Below are 16,450 nucleotides of genomic sequence, written 5' to 3'. Positions count from 1 at the left end.
TAATGATGGTCTTGCTAAATGTTAAATGAATCTGAAGCCGTGGAGTATTCAGTATATGCCTGTCATACACAAAGCCCAGAGTGCAATTACAGTACCAAAATAACACCTTCCCAAGTCTTTCATTCTGCATAAAATGTCTTTTAAGACATGTTTTTTAGACATAAAATGTCTAAAAAAAAAAAAAAAAACTGTGCCGGGTCCCCAGCAGGTGGATCTCAGTGAGTTTGAAGCCAGCCTAGTCTACAGAGTGAGTTCCAGGACAGTCTCCAAAGCTACACAAAGAAACAGTCTCAACGCCCCTCCCACACACACACACACACACACAAAACTGCAATCTTCTTATCGTCTCTGAAATTCACTTTTAAATGTTCTCCCTCTGACCCTGCCAATGTCTATGAATCATGAAAACATTCAAGATTACACCCATCTCCAGATAAGAGCCATTAGAGTTTTATGTCAGATGAGTGGCCAATGCCAAGGGCATACGGAGGCCATTCAGTCAAGTGAGTTAACAATCTGAACATAATCTTGTCACAGGTTTCTAACTGTTTTGATTTGTTCAGTGCTATTGATCAGCCTAACTCAACCTATATTTCTACCTCCAGAAAGATCGTAAAGTTTTCAATTAAATTCAGTACATGAATCTAATGCTACAAATATGCACACTACTGAAAACAAGTCATAAAACATTCCTTCAGACACTTTACACAGGAACCAAAACCAACTAACTGCATCCAAGAGCTAAGCAGTTTTATGCAATGTAGTTGGCACTCTATCCTGATGAAGAATTTGCACCCCAAGAGTTTAACTAGGTCTATCCTTGTCATTAAAGAAATAATCAGCTAGCAATTGTTCACTCACAGTAACAGGATACAGCTGTACTTTCCCAACAGAACTAGCACTGCCTAGGACATGCCCCACTCTCCAGGATAAGTGGCTAGTTACTCCGACTTTCCAAATAGCTCCTAGCCATCTCGTACACCACTACCTTGTGCTTCCCTGTTCTGTGTTCACACATGGCTCCCCTCCTGCTTCAGTCCACATTAACACTGAAAACATGGGTGCCACCACAGGGCCACTGGTAAAGGAACGGGAGCCGACGGCGACCTCTACAGACTACCTCTCAGTCAGTGCACACCCAGCACCCAGCTCTGTACTTGGGGGTGTTTAGGGTGTGTTGGTGAGTTATTTAGCCTTGACTTGTTTTCAGATCATCATGTAAACCCAGGCTTCAGCATCAGATACAATGTGCTCTGGAACTGTGTGTCTGACCATCACCACCCTGTCTACATGCCCTACATTTCCCCAGGTACACCCTACTCTAGACCTGTCTTTCCAATTAAAACAAAGTTACAGCACTACCGGAAATAAATGCTCAAGAGCTGAGCACACATCTAATCCTAGCATTCGGGAAACAAAAACCAGCCTAATCTATACAGCAAATGAATCCCAGACCGGCCCAGCCAGGGTTACAAAACACAGACACACACACACACACACACACACACACACACACACACACACACACACACACGAAAAGCTGAGTAGGTCTTTAGAAAATCATTCAAGATCTATATCTGACAATAGCCACCTGAAAGTGAACTAGTAAGCCTATCATATCAGTAAATATTTTCCTCCTATATATTAATATATATTAGTTTAATATATTTATATATTGTTTTCTTCTCTCTCTCTCTCTCTCTTTTTTTTTTTTTTTTTTTTTTTTTTGGTTTTTTGTACAGCCTTGGCTGTTCTGGAACTAGCTCTGTAGACCAGGCTGGCCTCAAACTCAGAGATCCACCTGCCTCCTGAGTGCTGGGATCAAAGGCGTTCTTGACACTTCCTACTATGAGTAGTCAGGCTAGCCTTTAACCCTATATATAGAAAAGGTCTGGCCTTAACTCCTAATCCTCCTGCCTCTATCTCCTAAATGCTGGGATCACAGCTATGTTTAGCCATACCCAACCATAGCAATAAACACTGGAAAAAATTAAGCCGGGCGGTGGTGGCGCACGCCTTTAATCCCAGCACTCGGGAGGCAGAGCCAGGCGGATCTCTGTGAGTTCAAGGCCAGCCTGAGCTACTAAGTGAGTTCCAGGAGAGGCACAAAGCTACACAGAGAAACCCTGTCTCGAAAACCCCAAAAAAAATAAATAAATAAATAAAATAAAATAGACTAATTAAAAGGAGAATCAAGATTTGTATGAAACGAACAAACAAACCCAAACAAACAAACCAACAGGCCAAACTCTAGGAACAAATATTTTAATCATAATTAGCAAGATGTAGTGAGTGGCACTCACCTATAACCCAGCACTCAAAACACCAAGGGTGGAGAATGTGAAGCTCAAAGTCAGCCTGAACTATGTACATTCCTTTGTGCCCCCATTTAAATGAACTCAATTAGAGCTCATTACAGAATAGCTTTAGCTGGATGTCAGGAAATGACTGCCCTTCTATTAACACATTCTTATCTAGTGTTACACCTGACAGAAATGCTCACCCAGGGGAAATACCTAGTTTGACCAGTAGCACACTACAAAGAATGAACAATTTCTAAATCATTCAGTGTGGCTATATGGGTAAAAAAATCTGTATTCACCTTTAGGCCAAGACCTACAAAAATGCTTTCCTTGGGATCCTCTTCTTTTACACAAGTTTCACAATTTTTATTTCTCCAAGTATTTTTGGTTTTGTCATTTGATTTCTCACACACAAAAAAGATATGTGTAAAAGTTACATTAAGGGGCTAGTGAGTTACTTCTAATCCCAGCACTGGAGTCAAGATCCTTGGGGTTCACTAGTCAGGTAGCCTAGCCTACCTGGCAAACCTCAGATCCCAATGAGACCCTGTCTCAAAAACATCAGGGACGCCGGGCAGTGGTGGTGCACATCTTTAATCCCAGCGCTCTGGAGGCAGAGGCAGGTGAATCTCTGTGAGTTCAAGGCTAGCCTGGTCTACAAAGCGAGATCCAGGACTGGTACACAGAGAAACCCTGTCTGGAAAATTAAAAAATTTTTAAAAATTGTGTTGAAAAATGTTTGCTAATTGAAAAAAAAATCATTATAGGACTATACTTACTCAACAATTCTGGAGGATGAGAGGGAAACATGTAACTTTTCACTTGCAGCCAAAATCCAAATCATTATTTCGAATCATCACAAAACAAGAATTTCTCGTTATTTTGCAGGGTTTCTCTGTGTAGCCCCGACTATCCTGGAACTCCCTTTGTAAAACCAGGCTGTACTTGAACTCAGAAATCGCTTGCCTGTGTCCCCTCCCCCACCCTCACCCCCAGTACTGGGGTTAAAGGTGTACACCACCACACTCAGCAGCACAAAAAAAGAGAATGTTTAAATCTCTGTACACTGTACACAGAGAACCAAGGCGTCTGGCCTAGCATTCTCGGCTCTTTCTATTCCAGATCACCTTAAGGTTCTTCTAAACAGCTGTCCAGAGGCTGCAACTCAACACTGGCAAATTCACTCGCAGAACAAATCACGTTCTGGGGATTTATTCATAATCAGAGCTCAGAATCTACGTGCCTTTATTATCTTGTACAAAAAAACCAACTTATGCCTATAATAACCTTCACTCCCAGTCAGGCCATAATTCTGCAGTCGGGAGGCTGAAGCAGGATTGCTCCAAGTCCAAGGCCAACTAGAGACAAAGACCAGGTTCCCCAAATAAACAAGTCTGCTTTCCTAAAACCAAACAATCTTATTTCCTAATAGGCTCAAGTTTCCTGATAACATGAGTTGACTCCAATGTTACTGATCATTTTCAGTAGTGTGTGCAGGGGAACAGGACATGAGCCACACTGTTTCTCATGAGGAAAACTAAGGAACTTCCCTGCAATTAAACCAAGTACAATACACAAAATACCCAATCTTGTAAGCACAATTCCCATCAGCAAGGGTCTCTCTGGCACATGCAAAGAGTACAAGGCACTACGCATGCTCAGAGCGGCTAAGGTCACTAATGGTGGAATAAACTGTCCACTGACAAATGTGCAGAAGGCAGTGAAAAGCAAGCCAATTCCAGCAAATCACATAAAAATGAGGAAAAGACTACGGAAGACTAGAGCTGGACTCCAGAACGTTTCTCTCCTCAGTATCAGTAAGTAAGAGATCGGTCCAGGACCCCCTTACACAAATAACCAAAGCCAATAACTCCCTTCTAAAGTAGCATGTTTTACATATATAACAATACTATATTGTTATATATAATCTAGAAATATCCTCCTCTCTACTTTAAATCATCTCTAAATTACCTCTAACCTTATGAATGCCATGAAACAGTTCCATATAGTTCTTCTCAACCTGTGAGTTATGACCCCTTTGGGGTCTCCTACGACCATCAGAAAATACAGGTATTCACAACAGTAGCAAAATTAGTTATTAAGTAGAATCAAAATAATTTTATGGTAGGAGTCACCGCACAGGAGGAGCTGTGTTAAAGGGTCGCAGTGTGTATTTGGTGAATAAGGGTGAGAGTCCTTACATGTTTAGTATAGATGCAATTTTTGTGTTTTCAGTTGAATCCCGCTGGTGTAGGCCAACTATGTACTAACACATAAAATCATCTCTCTACCAGTCAGGCGGGCCACCATCACAAATGAGGATCCAATGGACCTACCAAAATCTAAGCCTATGGGTGGTAGGCTGGAAAGCGGCACATCAGAGCAACGCCACTGCGTAACACACACACACACACACACACACACACACACACACACACACGTCAATGATGCAACCCACACGTGGATGTAAAGAGTAGAAGTGAAAATGAAGGTAATCTTACATTACACTCACACACGTGTCCACACACGTACGCACACTCCTGGATGGTCATGGTGGCTTGTTTTCAAAGCACACATCATAAGTCTGAATAAGAAGTCAGGGAAGACTCCCCTAACTAAATCAACACTGAATCAAGTGAGTGGAACTGTGAAAGGCGAGAGAAGCCCAAAGGGAACCGGAAGTGGAAGCGACCCTGCGTGAGGAACGTGGTAAAGGAAAGCTTTCAGAATGGTGTTCGTGTTTGGAAACATCAAGTCGGATATGCATCGGATAACCCAGACACAAACTGTGGGAGACAGACACACTGCACGGAGCCAGTCCACCACGGGCAGCAGAACCTCACTAGGTAGAGAAACAAGTCCCAGTCTGCTCAAGACCATTTCAAGTGTGCTCTTCAAGAGGACTCAGGATCAGTGCCAGCTAGCACCCACAGACGGCAGCTCACAGCCATCTATAACCCAAGGGACATGACACCCTCTTCTGGACTCCGAAGGCACCAGGCACATATGTGGTGCACAGACATACATGCAATAAAACGTTCATACACTAAATAAAAACAAAAAAGAATGTCTCCTGAGGGTTGGAGAGATGGCTCAGTGGGGAAGAGTGCTTGGTGTGCAGAGTTCAGATTCCAGCACATACCTGTAACCTCAGCACTGTGGGGATGGGGCAGACAGGGTGAGGGAGGGGTCACAGGGCTTGCTAGCCACCAGCCTAGCTCCAAGTTTAAAGAGTGTCTCAAAGGAGTAAGCAGGAACAGGTAGAGCAGGACACCTCAAGTCTTTTTCTTTGGTCTCTGCCAGTGCATGCCTTTAATCCCATCACTTGGGAGGCAGAGGCAGGTGGGGGTCTCTGAGTTCGAGGCCAGCCTCGTCTACAAAATGAGTTCCAGGACAGCCAGGGCTACACAGAGAAACCCTATGGGGGGGGTGTCCCCCCAAATCATATAACACAGGCCCCTCCCACACAGCCCTTGCCCCACCGTGTACAAGGCTCTGGTTCAAGCACCAACACAGCAAACTTCAAGGCCTCTTCCCTTCGCTGCCTACATTCTTGCGGCTTAAACCATGGCCCGTGTCCTCTCACCAGCCGTGAATGCAGCTAGTGGCTTTGCTTCACTGCATTTCACTGACACTAGGTTCTCCCCACAATAAAAGCCATCTTTCAGGCACCAGAGAAAACATGCTTTTCAGGCCTTATCCAACCTCCCCCCCAAATCTTGTTCAATGACAACTTTTCCTCTGATTATTACAGATCATCTCCATTGAGTCTTTCCCACCTTCTACCTCACCTCCAGGATCTCAGAACTCTAAAGAACCAGCTGACATCTCAGCTCAAAGTCCAACAAGCACCATGACTGTATCACTACCCAGAGCAGGATCCTTCAAAACAGCTCCTTCCCTAGTCAGCTCTGTCAACCCTGGTGACATTGACCTCTGCACAAGAGTGCTCACCCTAGACTCCTTCCTAAACCCTATGCCCACCCTCGATCTCTTAGATCCACCTGCTCTCCTCCTTCCTGACAATTTTGGGGCCAAGGGCTACTTTCGTTACTTCCAAGTGTCCTATCAGTGTCCTTGCCTTTTTATCGAGGTAACAGTGACAGCCCTATGTCACTCTTCTAAGAGTTCTCAGGGCTCAGATGCAATCCTCTCAACTCATACACCTCTAGTTATCTGAATTTCTGGTACTCAGGACAATTGCATCCTATTGTTTTCTATTGAGAAATGAACTCTTCCTTACCACTCAATACTTAGACATCACCACCTCCCCCAGACTCCTACTGAGGCTTAGGTGGTAGCTGTGTTTCTCTAGAGCACCAGGGGACCGCTGCTGTCCAGCACTAACTGCTTGTCCTAGTCACTGCACTTACACTATCACAAACTAATGCTGTCGTGCTGGCTGCCACTCTAGACTGTACGCAACGTGATCATGGGGACAGTGTCCTACTCCGTTCCCACCACCTGCTGCAAAGACTTAGCATAGAGGTCTGGTCCAGTGTGTACTGAATACAAAGTGGAAGCACATTTCTGTCGTGGAGATTAAAGATTTAGAGAGGTATTAATTTCTTTTAAATTATTAAGGCATGGAGTAAAGTAGGAAGGCAGCTTTGTACAAAAGAAAAAAGAAACTTTACTAATTTACTTTCACCCATTTCTTAAGAAAAAATATTTTATTTGGGAATGGAGCAATGGCTTAGTGATTGAGAGTACCAGCTGCTCTTCTAGAGGATCAGGGCTCAGGCCAGGGTTTCCAACACCCACACAGCAGCTCACAGCAATCTATACCTCTAGGTCCTAGAGATCCAATACCCTATTCTGGCCTCCACAGGCAGGGATGTGGTGGGCAGACATACATGCAAGCAAAACACCCATACACATAAAAGGTTTTTTTTTTTTGTTTTTTTGTTTTTTTTTTGGTTTTTCGAGACAGGGTTTCTCTGTGTAGCTTTGCGCCTTTCCTGGAACTCGCTTTGGAGACCAGGCTGACCTCGAACTCACAGAGATCCACCTGGCTCTGCCTCCCGAGTGCTGGGATTAAAGGCGTGCGCCACCACCGCCCGGCCCCACATAAAAGTATTTTTAATTTTGAAGATCTTTAAAAGATTTCCTTTTAATTATGCATGTGTCTGTGAGTATGACACAGAAGTGAGTGCCTATGGAAGCCAGGTGTCGGATTCCCTGGAGCTGGGTTACAGGTGGTTGTAAGCCACCTGAAGTGGGTACTAGAGTAGTAGTGAATCCTCTGGAGGAGCAACACAACATCTTAACCACTGAGCCACCTCTCCAGCTCCATCTTCACCTACTTCTTATTAGCACATGACACCCTTGGTATTTCAAACAGCATTTCAATCACTGCGCTCTCCTGACAAATCCAAAACTACCTCCTTGAACACGATCAACACCATGAAAACCACACAGCTGGTACCACCGCCAAACGTAGCACCCTCCGGGCCCTGAAATCCAGCTGTCCTGTGTGAGATTTCTAGTCCAAATGTCAGATGTCCGTGCTCTTTGAGACTGCTTCCTGTCAGGAAACCAGAAGTCATACAGATCAGCACTACCATGATTAACTGAGACACGTATGTAAACCCAGGGCAGGCTGTTTGTTAGAGCTTACAACTGCATCTGCAGCCTCCATTCATCTAAGTAAGCCCAGACACAACAAGCTCAGAGCCTGGTTTCCTCCCATCAGCAGGGTTATCACAGAGCTTTCAGAACGGGAGCTGTAAAGCTTCTAGTTCAGTCTGAGCACCACAACAGAGGGAAGTGATTGTCTGCCTTTTGTCCAGCATTACAGGAGACGCAAGCCCTCCAGGCTCTTCTCTACCGACAGAACCAGCTGATTAGAGCAGATGCTCCATGTAGCAGCAAAAGTTGCCTGATTCTATCTATATCAACAGATCCAAACGAACTGAAAGCAACATAAACAGTACATTTGTAAAGACCAAGGAAGCAGATTAGCTGAGAAAGCCTTATGACCAAGGCCCGAGCACAAAGGGCGTGAATTCATTCTGATTCCAGTGTAGACACCAAGTTTTTGCTCTCTGTTAGCACCGTAAACATAAAAATGCCCAAGAATTAGAACCAACTTCCAGAAACTTAGCCACTGCTGCTAGGACCAAATATTGGTAAAACTGCCATGCCTTTACCAGGTGGCTAATACTTAACCAGCAAATTAGGCAACATTTAACCAGTAACCTGATACTATTTGCCAGAGGCTCCTGGAAGTTCATGGCACTCTCTGGCCTCTGAGAAATTGGCTGGCTTCAGTCAGTGCAAAGTTTCTTTGGTCACAGCAAACGACAGTGCCAGCACAGGTCATCCTGTCAGATCTTATTTTCTCCATCTTTTAGCATGCTTTATTGGGGCAGGGCTAGGGGTGGAGAGGGCAAAGTCAGAACAACCTGAAGTCTGTTCTCTTCTACCATGTGCTCTGGGATCACTCAGGAAGTAAGTGCCTTTACCTGCTGAGCCATCTCACTGGCCATGTTCTGTTTTTCTGGTACGAGTTCACACTCTGCAAGGCAGACCATCCTTGAACTCAAGTGATCTTCTTGACTCTCAACCTAAGCACGAGGATTACAAAAGTATGAACCCCACACCAGGTTCTCAGAACTCTTAATTCTAGGGGACAGATGGGTAATTTCAATGTTCTACTTGGTGTTTATCTGTGGGTTTGTTTTTTTCCATTTCGTTTGTATAGTTTTTAACTTCATTACTGTATGTATGTGCGCTCACAGATACTCAGGTGTCACAGCCTATGTGTGGAGGAGGCAGAAGACAACTCTCAGGGGTTGGTCCTCTCCTACTGTGGGTTCCAGGATTGAACTAAGGATAGACTTGAGCAGCAAGCCCTTTTACTTGCTGAGCCCTCTTCGTCAACCCTGAAAATATTTTTTCAGTCCCCAAGTATGACAGCCAAAGCATAATCTCTTTATCATACAGAATACTAAAAGAAAGGGTAGCACTGGCTGGTAGCCATCTTTGGAGCCTAGAAATGATGAGGTTCTCCTCTTGGGTGCCTGTCACCAGCTGATGACTGAGGCTCGTTCTTACCGTGTGTGCACGGTAGATCTTTAACTCAGGCATGTCAGAGGTAGTAATATCTAGACAAATGAACGAGCACAGCAAACCCGAGACTTCAAAGAGGAAAAAGACCCGGCAGCATATTTGTATTGTGTTGTGTATCTTTCATTCTATGCTTACTTCCTTGAAACTGAATACCCCAAAAGACTAATCTTAGATCCTAAATTATACAAATAATTCCAACAGGTATCTTTCTCCCAATCTTCCTTCACAAGCATGGGATGGAAGGGTTTTGGACAGTCTAATTACTTAGGGCCTCTTCCTTAGACTTTCATATCAGTTTGAAAGGTTTAGCCATCAAAGCCCATGTGTTAAAGGCCTGTCCGAGTTGTACTAAATTCAACAACATTGTTTTTGAGCCTATACTAGCCTGCGTGAGGACCTGGGTATGGAAGTCGTTACCAGATTCCAGCAGGACCAAGACATCTCCATGAATGTTTCTGGGATTTGGTTTGGAATGAGAGTGTTGTTTGGTTTTTTGATTTGGGAGATTTCTGAGATCAGGTCTCTGTCAGTAACTCAGGCTGACTTCACACTTGAACCGTCTGGTCTCAGCTTTCCAAGTGCAGTCATTACAGGTGCCCATAACACCTGGACCGTGATACTTGTCTAGGGATGGTTTATGTTAAGGAACCAAAAGGTGATTTTTTTTTTAACTACACTACAACTGCTTCCTTAATATGTCTGCCTAAATGGTAATTACTCCATAAACACTGCCTCAACATTAACATGTACAGATTATTTTTACACAAATTCAGGAGTCAAATGGACTCAAACCAACAATAAAACAGTCCTTCCTTCTCATCTTCCAAATTACACTCCCTTTATTGTTCAAAAGTAACTTCTCAAAAAGATGATGCGTTACTCTACTAACATCTCTCTCACTGGACACAAATAAAGACAGTATATACTGGGAATGGTAGCACAAGCCTGTAACCCCAGCGTTTGGGAGGCCAAGGCCAGAGGATCCGAGTCTCAGGCCAGCCTCTTCTACATAAGAGTTCCAGGCCAGCCAAGGTGATAGTGAAACCCCCTCTCAAAAGGAAAACAGTGATTACTGGGCTGGCTGGATGGTTCAGATGATGAAGGATCTTGTTAGAAAGTATGACAGCCCAAAGTGGATCTTCAGAACCCAGGAAAGGTAGAGGGGCAAACGGCCCATAGAACTGTCCTCTGACCTCCACACTAGCCATAGAATGCACATCCACAATCCCCACCCACAAATTAAAAACTAATAATAAACAGGATGGGTGTGATGGTACAAACCTTTGATCCCAGCATTTGGGAAGCAGAGGCAGGCAGATCTCTGCAAAATTAAGGTCAGCCAAGGCTATATAGCAAGATCCTATCTCAAAAAAGAAAATTAAATTACTATCATTATGGAGCTGGCAAGGATTTAAGGTAGTTTCCCAGAACGAAAGAAAAAGGAATGGAGCCTGTCTGTAATGTCAGCACCTGGGCTACACGGCCAACTCCTAAAAAGGGGCTGGGGGAAGGGGTAGCCCAGCAGGAGGACAGAGAAAACGGAGTACAACTAAGAACTACATCCTAAGACAACCAAGCCTTCGAACGGGAAGGACTTAAGACTGAACAGCAAGGACGCATAAGAATATCTGACACCAGTCAGCCGGCAATTTCAGAAACTGCAACAAAGTTTCCATGTTTTCTAAGAATGGGGCTGAGCAGACATCATGTGGCTGGTTTTTGTCAATTTGACCCAAACTTAAGAAGTATCTGGGGCTGGGCAGCTGTGGCGCACTACAACACACAGCCAACAAGAAACACCAGCATCAAACACCACAACAATGAACGCTAGAAGACAGGAAAGTGACACTTTCTAGGCACTGAGACAAAAATGTTAAAATAATCTTGCCCAACTACTGATCAAATGAGACAGTTATTCTCAGATACCCAGACAATTCCCTGCCATCCTTCCTGCATAAGTTACATAAAAGATAGTCTCCACAGAGTAAAGACACCAAAGGAAAATATATGATCCAAAAAACTGGATCATAAATTCCAATGTATCTGCCAACAAGATACCTTAAAAACTTAGAGCTCCCAAGATGTAGTGATGCATACCTTTAATCTCAGCACTTAGGCAGAGGCAGGCTCTCTGAGTTTCAGGCCAGGCAGGAATAAAGAGGGAGACCTTGTCTTTCTTTTAAAAAAAAAAAAAAAGCCCACAGTACAGTTCAAGGTAAGAATGTAGATTTGTGCTGGGCATGCCTTTAGTCCCAGCACTGTGTGTGTGTGTGTGTGTGTGTGTGTGTGTGTGTGTGTGTGTGTGTGTGTATGTGTGTGTATGTGCGTGTGTGCATGTGTGTGTGTGTGTGTGTGTGTGTGTGTGTGTGTGTGTGTGCAGAGTCAGGTGGATCTCTGTGAGTTCCAGGCCAGCCTGGGCTACAGAGTGAGTTCCAGGACAGGCTCCAAAGCTACACAGAGAAACCCTGTCTCAACCCCACCCCACCCCCAAAAAAGAACGCACATTTGTGCCAGCCAGCAGTGGCACACACTTTTAGTCCCAGCACTCACTTGGGAGGCAGAGGCAGGCAGATCTCTGAGTTTGAGGACAGCCTGGTCCACAGAGGAGTTCCCAGGACAGCCAGGGCTACATGGAGAAATCTTGTCTTGGGTGTGACGGGGAGAATGTAGATTTGTATAACAGAGATTGGGATTAAATATCTTCAAATAAGTCTGAAGATGAGGGTAATTTGTTTCTTTAATCAGCAAGGAAAATGAACAACTTAAGATCAAAATTGTACAAGACACGATACAGTCCAAATAAAAGGAAACCACTTTTTAAAAACTGGTGTGTTTTGAGAAAACTGCGATGTTAAAAATACACCTGATCCTGGGGCTGGAGAGATGGCTCAGAGGTTAAGAGCTCTTCCAAAGGTCCTGAGTTCAATTCCCGGCAACCACATGGAGGCACACAACCATCTATAATGAGATCTGGTGCCCTCTTCTGGCCTGCAGACATATGTGCAGGCAGAATGCTATGTACATAATAAATAATTTTTAAAAAAGATACACCTGATCCTGACACTTCAAGTATATATACTGTAGCACAAATCCAGAAAAAGCGTAAATCCAAGACCTACTTGACACCCAAGAGCATTCTGAATTGTCTTTCAGATAGGCAAGTCTTGACTGCAGGATTCCTCTGCGGCTCAACTTTACTCTCCTTTCACTAGTTATCACCTAAATTATATGTTCTAAAATGCATAAATAATCCTTGTCCTCTTCACCTTTTAATCCTGCTGGAACCAACATGTGACTGGAGCCAACATGTGACAGATCCACAACATTTACAGCTACCGTCAGCCAGGTGGCAGTACAACCACTTACTGTGTAGAAAACCTCCAAGGGTATCATCTGGAAAGATTATCAGAACTCCAGCATCAAAATGCCTCAGACCATACAAGACAATTATTGTTTGTTTGCTGTGTGCTCTCTGCCACTGCACCCTAAAATTAGGACATTAGGGTTTTTTTTTTTTTTTTTTTTTAATCTGTGACCTCAACACTGTTACTCAAAACAGTAACTGGTACATACCAGATGTTTGATCTATGTAACATTTTTTTTTTTGGTTTTTCGAGACAGGGTTTCTCTGTGTAGTTTTGCGCCTTTCCTGGAACTCGCTTTGGAGACCAGGCTGGCCTCAAACTCAGAGATCCACCTGGCTCTGCCTCCCCGAGTGTTGGGATTAAAGGCGTGCGCCACCACTGCCCCGCCTATGTAACATTTTAACATCTCTGAAATTGTGAATAGGTCCAAGATAAGGCTGGCCCTGATTTTGTTTTTCTTTCTTTCTCTTTCTTTCTTCCTCCCTCCCTCCCTCTCTCTCTCTCTCTCTCTCTCTCTCTCTCTCTCTCTCTCTCTCTCTCAGACAGGGTTTCTCTTGTAGCTTTGAGCCTTTCCTGGAACTCGCTCCGTAGCCCAGGCTGGCCTTGACCCAGGCTGGCCTTGAACTCACAGAGATCTGGCCTCTGCCTCCTGAGTGCTGGTATTAAAGGTGAGCACGAGCACCACCACCACCACCACCACCGGGCTTTGTTTTTCTTTTTAGTGATACACATAATAATCTTTTTTTTTTTCATGTACATTGGTAACTTGCCTGCATGTATGTTTGTGTGAGGGTACCAGATCCCTTGGAACCGGACTTAAAGACATTTGTAAGCTGCCATGTGGGTGCTGGGAACTGAACCTAGGTCCTCTAAAACAGAAGCCAGTGCTCTTAACCGTTGAGCCATGTCTCCAGCCAAGTTTTACAAGCAAGACATCTAAAGTTTGAAGAAATGCAGTAAGAAACAAATCGGAAGAAGGTGAGGCACACCTTTAATCCTGGCACCGAGGAGGCAAAGACAGGCCAGCCAGGACTATAGAGTTGAGGGCCTGTCTTTTAAAAAAAAGACAATAAAGAGACAACAGTAGTAACTATTAGTGAATGAATAATTATTTCAAAGGCTGATCCAAGTGTTGGCAAATCCAAGAAGCAGAAACAGAAGGTTGTAGCTGCGAGGAAGGACGCTGGGCCTTAGCTCCTGCGCAAGGGTAAGGTGGACGGACAACTGCTTAAGTGCAATAGCTGGAAACCAGCTTCAGCGACTGAAAAATCCATCTCAAGGAAGGGAGGGACAAAACAGCTCTGGGCACAGTAGCGCATGCCTTTAATTCCAGTTAGGAGGCAGAGGCGGGTGGATCTCTGGGATGTGGAGACCAGTCTGGTCTACAGAGAGCTCCAGGTCAGCCAGTGCTGCACAGTGAGACTGTCTCCAAAAACAAACAGCGCTGAAGAGATGGCTGGGCGCTTAGAAGCATTGGATGCTGTTCGGGTGGACCCAGGTTCCCTCGCCAGCACCCACGTGGTGGTTCAGAAGTCAGTTACTCTAGCCTCCTGACCTCTACAGGCACCAGGAACACACGTGGTGCAGATATACATGAGGGCAAAACACCCCGACACTTATAATAATGGCGGAAAGGCAGTAAAGACGTGCTGTAGATGGGTATAAGCCTGTGAATCCTGGTTACCATGGAAGTATCAGCCGACCCCAAGAGCTGCAGGCCAGGCTGGAGAACAGAGTAACATCTTGTATCGGAAAGAAATAAATGTTCATTCTAAACCATCCTATATATTGTTTTATTGTTACCACACACGTTTTTACAAGTCATTTTTAAGTATCTGATAAGGTAGTAACGAGTCAGGGAAATGAGATTCAGATCCGTACAGAAAGATATCCCCGGGCAAATGGTCAAAGTCTGAATCAGACACCTCCCAAAAAAATCTGCTGTCGGTGCAAAAACACCATGAACTCCAGACTGAAATTTAGCAAATCTCTAAATCTAAAGCGTGACACCAGCACTTGTTGCACACAACTGAGTTGCACATTTTACCCATCAGAAAATCAAGGAAGGGACAGCAAAGGGTACCCTGGTCTGAAAACTCAGTTCCCATTAGGATCACAAGCTCTCCCTCACTCAAACACATCTTCCGTGGCCTGCTGACTGCACCACAGACCGCAGGTATGCGAGGTGTGGGTCCGCAGCACAGTCTCCAGGAAAAAGATTATTTTATAGGGGGGCTGAAGCGAGGAACAGAGCGCTACTGCTTGCTGAGTGGGCGATTAGAGACTCAAAAGTCTGACGGCCGTGGCCTGCGAAAGGCCAGTTTAAGCAATCTGGTGCGCAGAGCACCCGAGGACCCGGGCGCCACCAGAGGACATTCTACTGCAAAGCCAACTCCACAGCTAGGAAACCCAACTAGCCTTAGGCCAAAGGCGTGCAGCTCAGTCCCCGCCCTTCCCGCGCGGTGAGGGCAGGGGCAGTTCGCTGGCAAAATGTCACAGGGCCGAGACAGAGCGCGCCAAAGCAAGATCCACCCCCGGGAGCCGAGGACGCTCGGGGCCGGTCCCTCCCCTTCCTCCGCCCGCCTAGAACTCATTCATTCTTCTGGCGATTGGCGAGTCCACCACCTGGCCCAGCCGCCCCGGCCCAGCAAACCCACCAGATGCTTTGTCTCCCACCCGCCGGAAACCGGGGCGCGCACTCGAGCGCGCGCAGTGGCACCAGCTCCCCGCACCCGGGGCCTGCAGATGGGGGGGACCTGGGGTCCGAGGTCAAGCCCCAGACCCCCGCATTTGGCCCAGCCACCTAGAAATAATCGCCACGACCCCACCGTCTCTATAACTCGAGTATCCTCCAAGACACCTCCCCCGCCTCGTTCAGCTCTCAATCACTAGATGTCCCCCCCCCTCTGCTTCCAAGACACGGGGGGGCCCTGTGCCCTTCGTAAGGACGAGGCACCCGGCCTATGCTGTCCCACCCGGGAGCACGGCCCCCGATGGCGTCCCCGGAGCCCGGCGGCGCGACGGATCGAGCCCGTCACTCACTTGAGCAGCAGCTGGTCGTGCTCGGCCTTGAACTTGCCCAGCTCGATCTGGAGCTTGGCGCGCTCTCGGGCCGTGTCGTCGAGAGCGCGGCGTGCGTCGGCCAGCTCGGTCTCGTAGAGCGCCTTGAGGCCGGTGAGCTCCCGGCCGCGCACCTCCTCGCGCTCGGTCACCTGCAGCTGCAGCGCGCTGTTCTCCGTCTCCAGGCTGCGCACCTTGTCGATGTACACCGCCAGGCGGTCGTTGAGCTCGCGCAGCTCCTCTTTCTCCTGCAGCCGCGACAGGCGCGTGGGGCTGAGCGGCGTGGAGGGGGCGCTGGCGCGGCTGCCCGCCCGCTGCGGCACGGGGGTCGCGGTCGCCATGGCGGGCGGCGGGGATCGGAGGGAGGGACGAACCACAGGCCGGCGGGGGACCGAGCGCACCTGGGATGGCGGCGGTGGCGGTGGTGGTGGCGGTGGTGGCGGCGGAGGGAGGGCTACCGCACAAAGAGCGAGGCGGGAGGGCCGCGGAGAGGGCGCGATCGCCGGCGAGACGCCCTTTGTGAGGGAACACGCACCCCTGGCGAACGCACGCGCGCGTGTGCGCGGGAAGGAGGCCGGGGCAGCCCGGAGGCCGTCAGGGTAGCTCTGCCACCGCCGCCGCCGCGAGTCTCCCGCCCCGCTGCACTTT

At 46.7% G+C, this 16,450-nt stretch overlaps 1 protein-coding gene across 1 annotated transcript in view; it reads right to left on the bottom strand.

Moving 5' to 3' along the window:
• The window catches only part of Lmnb1 (lamin B1), a 44,652-nt gene extending 28,434 nt beyond the window's left edge, over window positions 1-16,218 (bottom strand). The window contains exon 1 of the mRNA XM_059246214.1: window positions 15,785-16,218. Within this exon, the coding sequence (XP_059102197.1) occupies window positions 15,785-16,143 (359 nt within the window). The 5' untranslated portion in view covers window positions 16,144-16,218. The remainder of the gene's footprint in view (window positions 1-15,784) is intronic.
• Window positions 16,219-16,450: the final 232 nt, after the last annotated feature.

This window comes from Peromyscus eremicus, chromosome 19 (assembly GCF_949786415.1).
Source record: "Peromyscus eremicus chromosome 19, PerEre_H2_v1, whole genome shotgun sequence".
NCBI classification, from domain to species: domain Eukaryota; kingdom Metazoa; phylum Chordata; class Mammalia; order Rodentia; family Cricetidae; genus Peromyscus; species Peromyscus eremicus.
The sequence above is the reverse complement of the archived record's forward strand: the minus strand, read 5'-3'. Positions and strand labels throughout refer to the sequence as shown.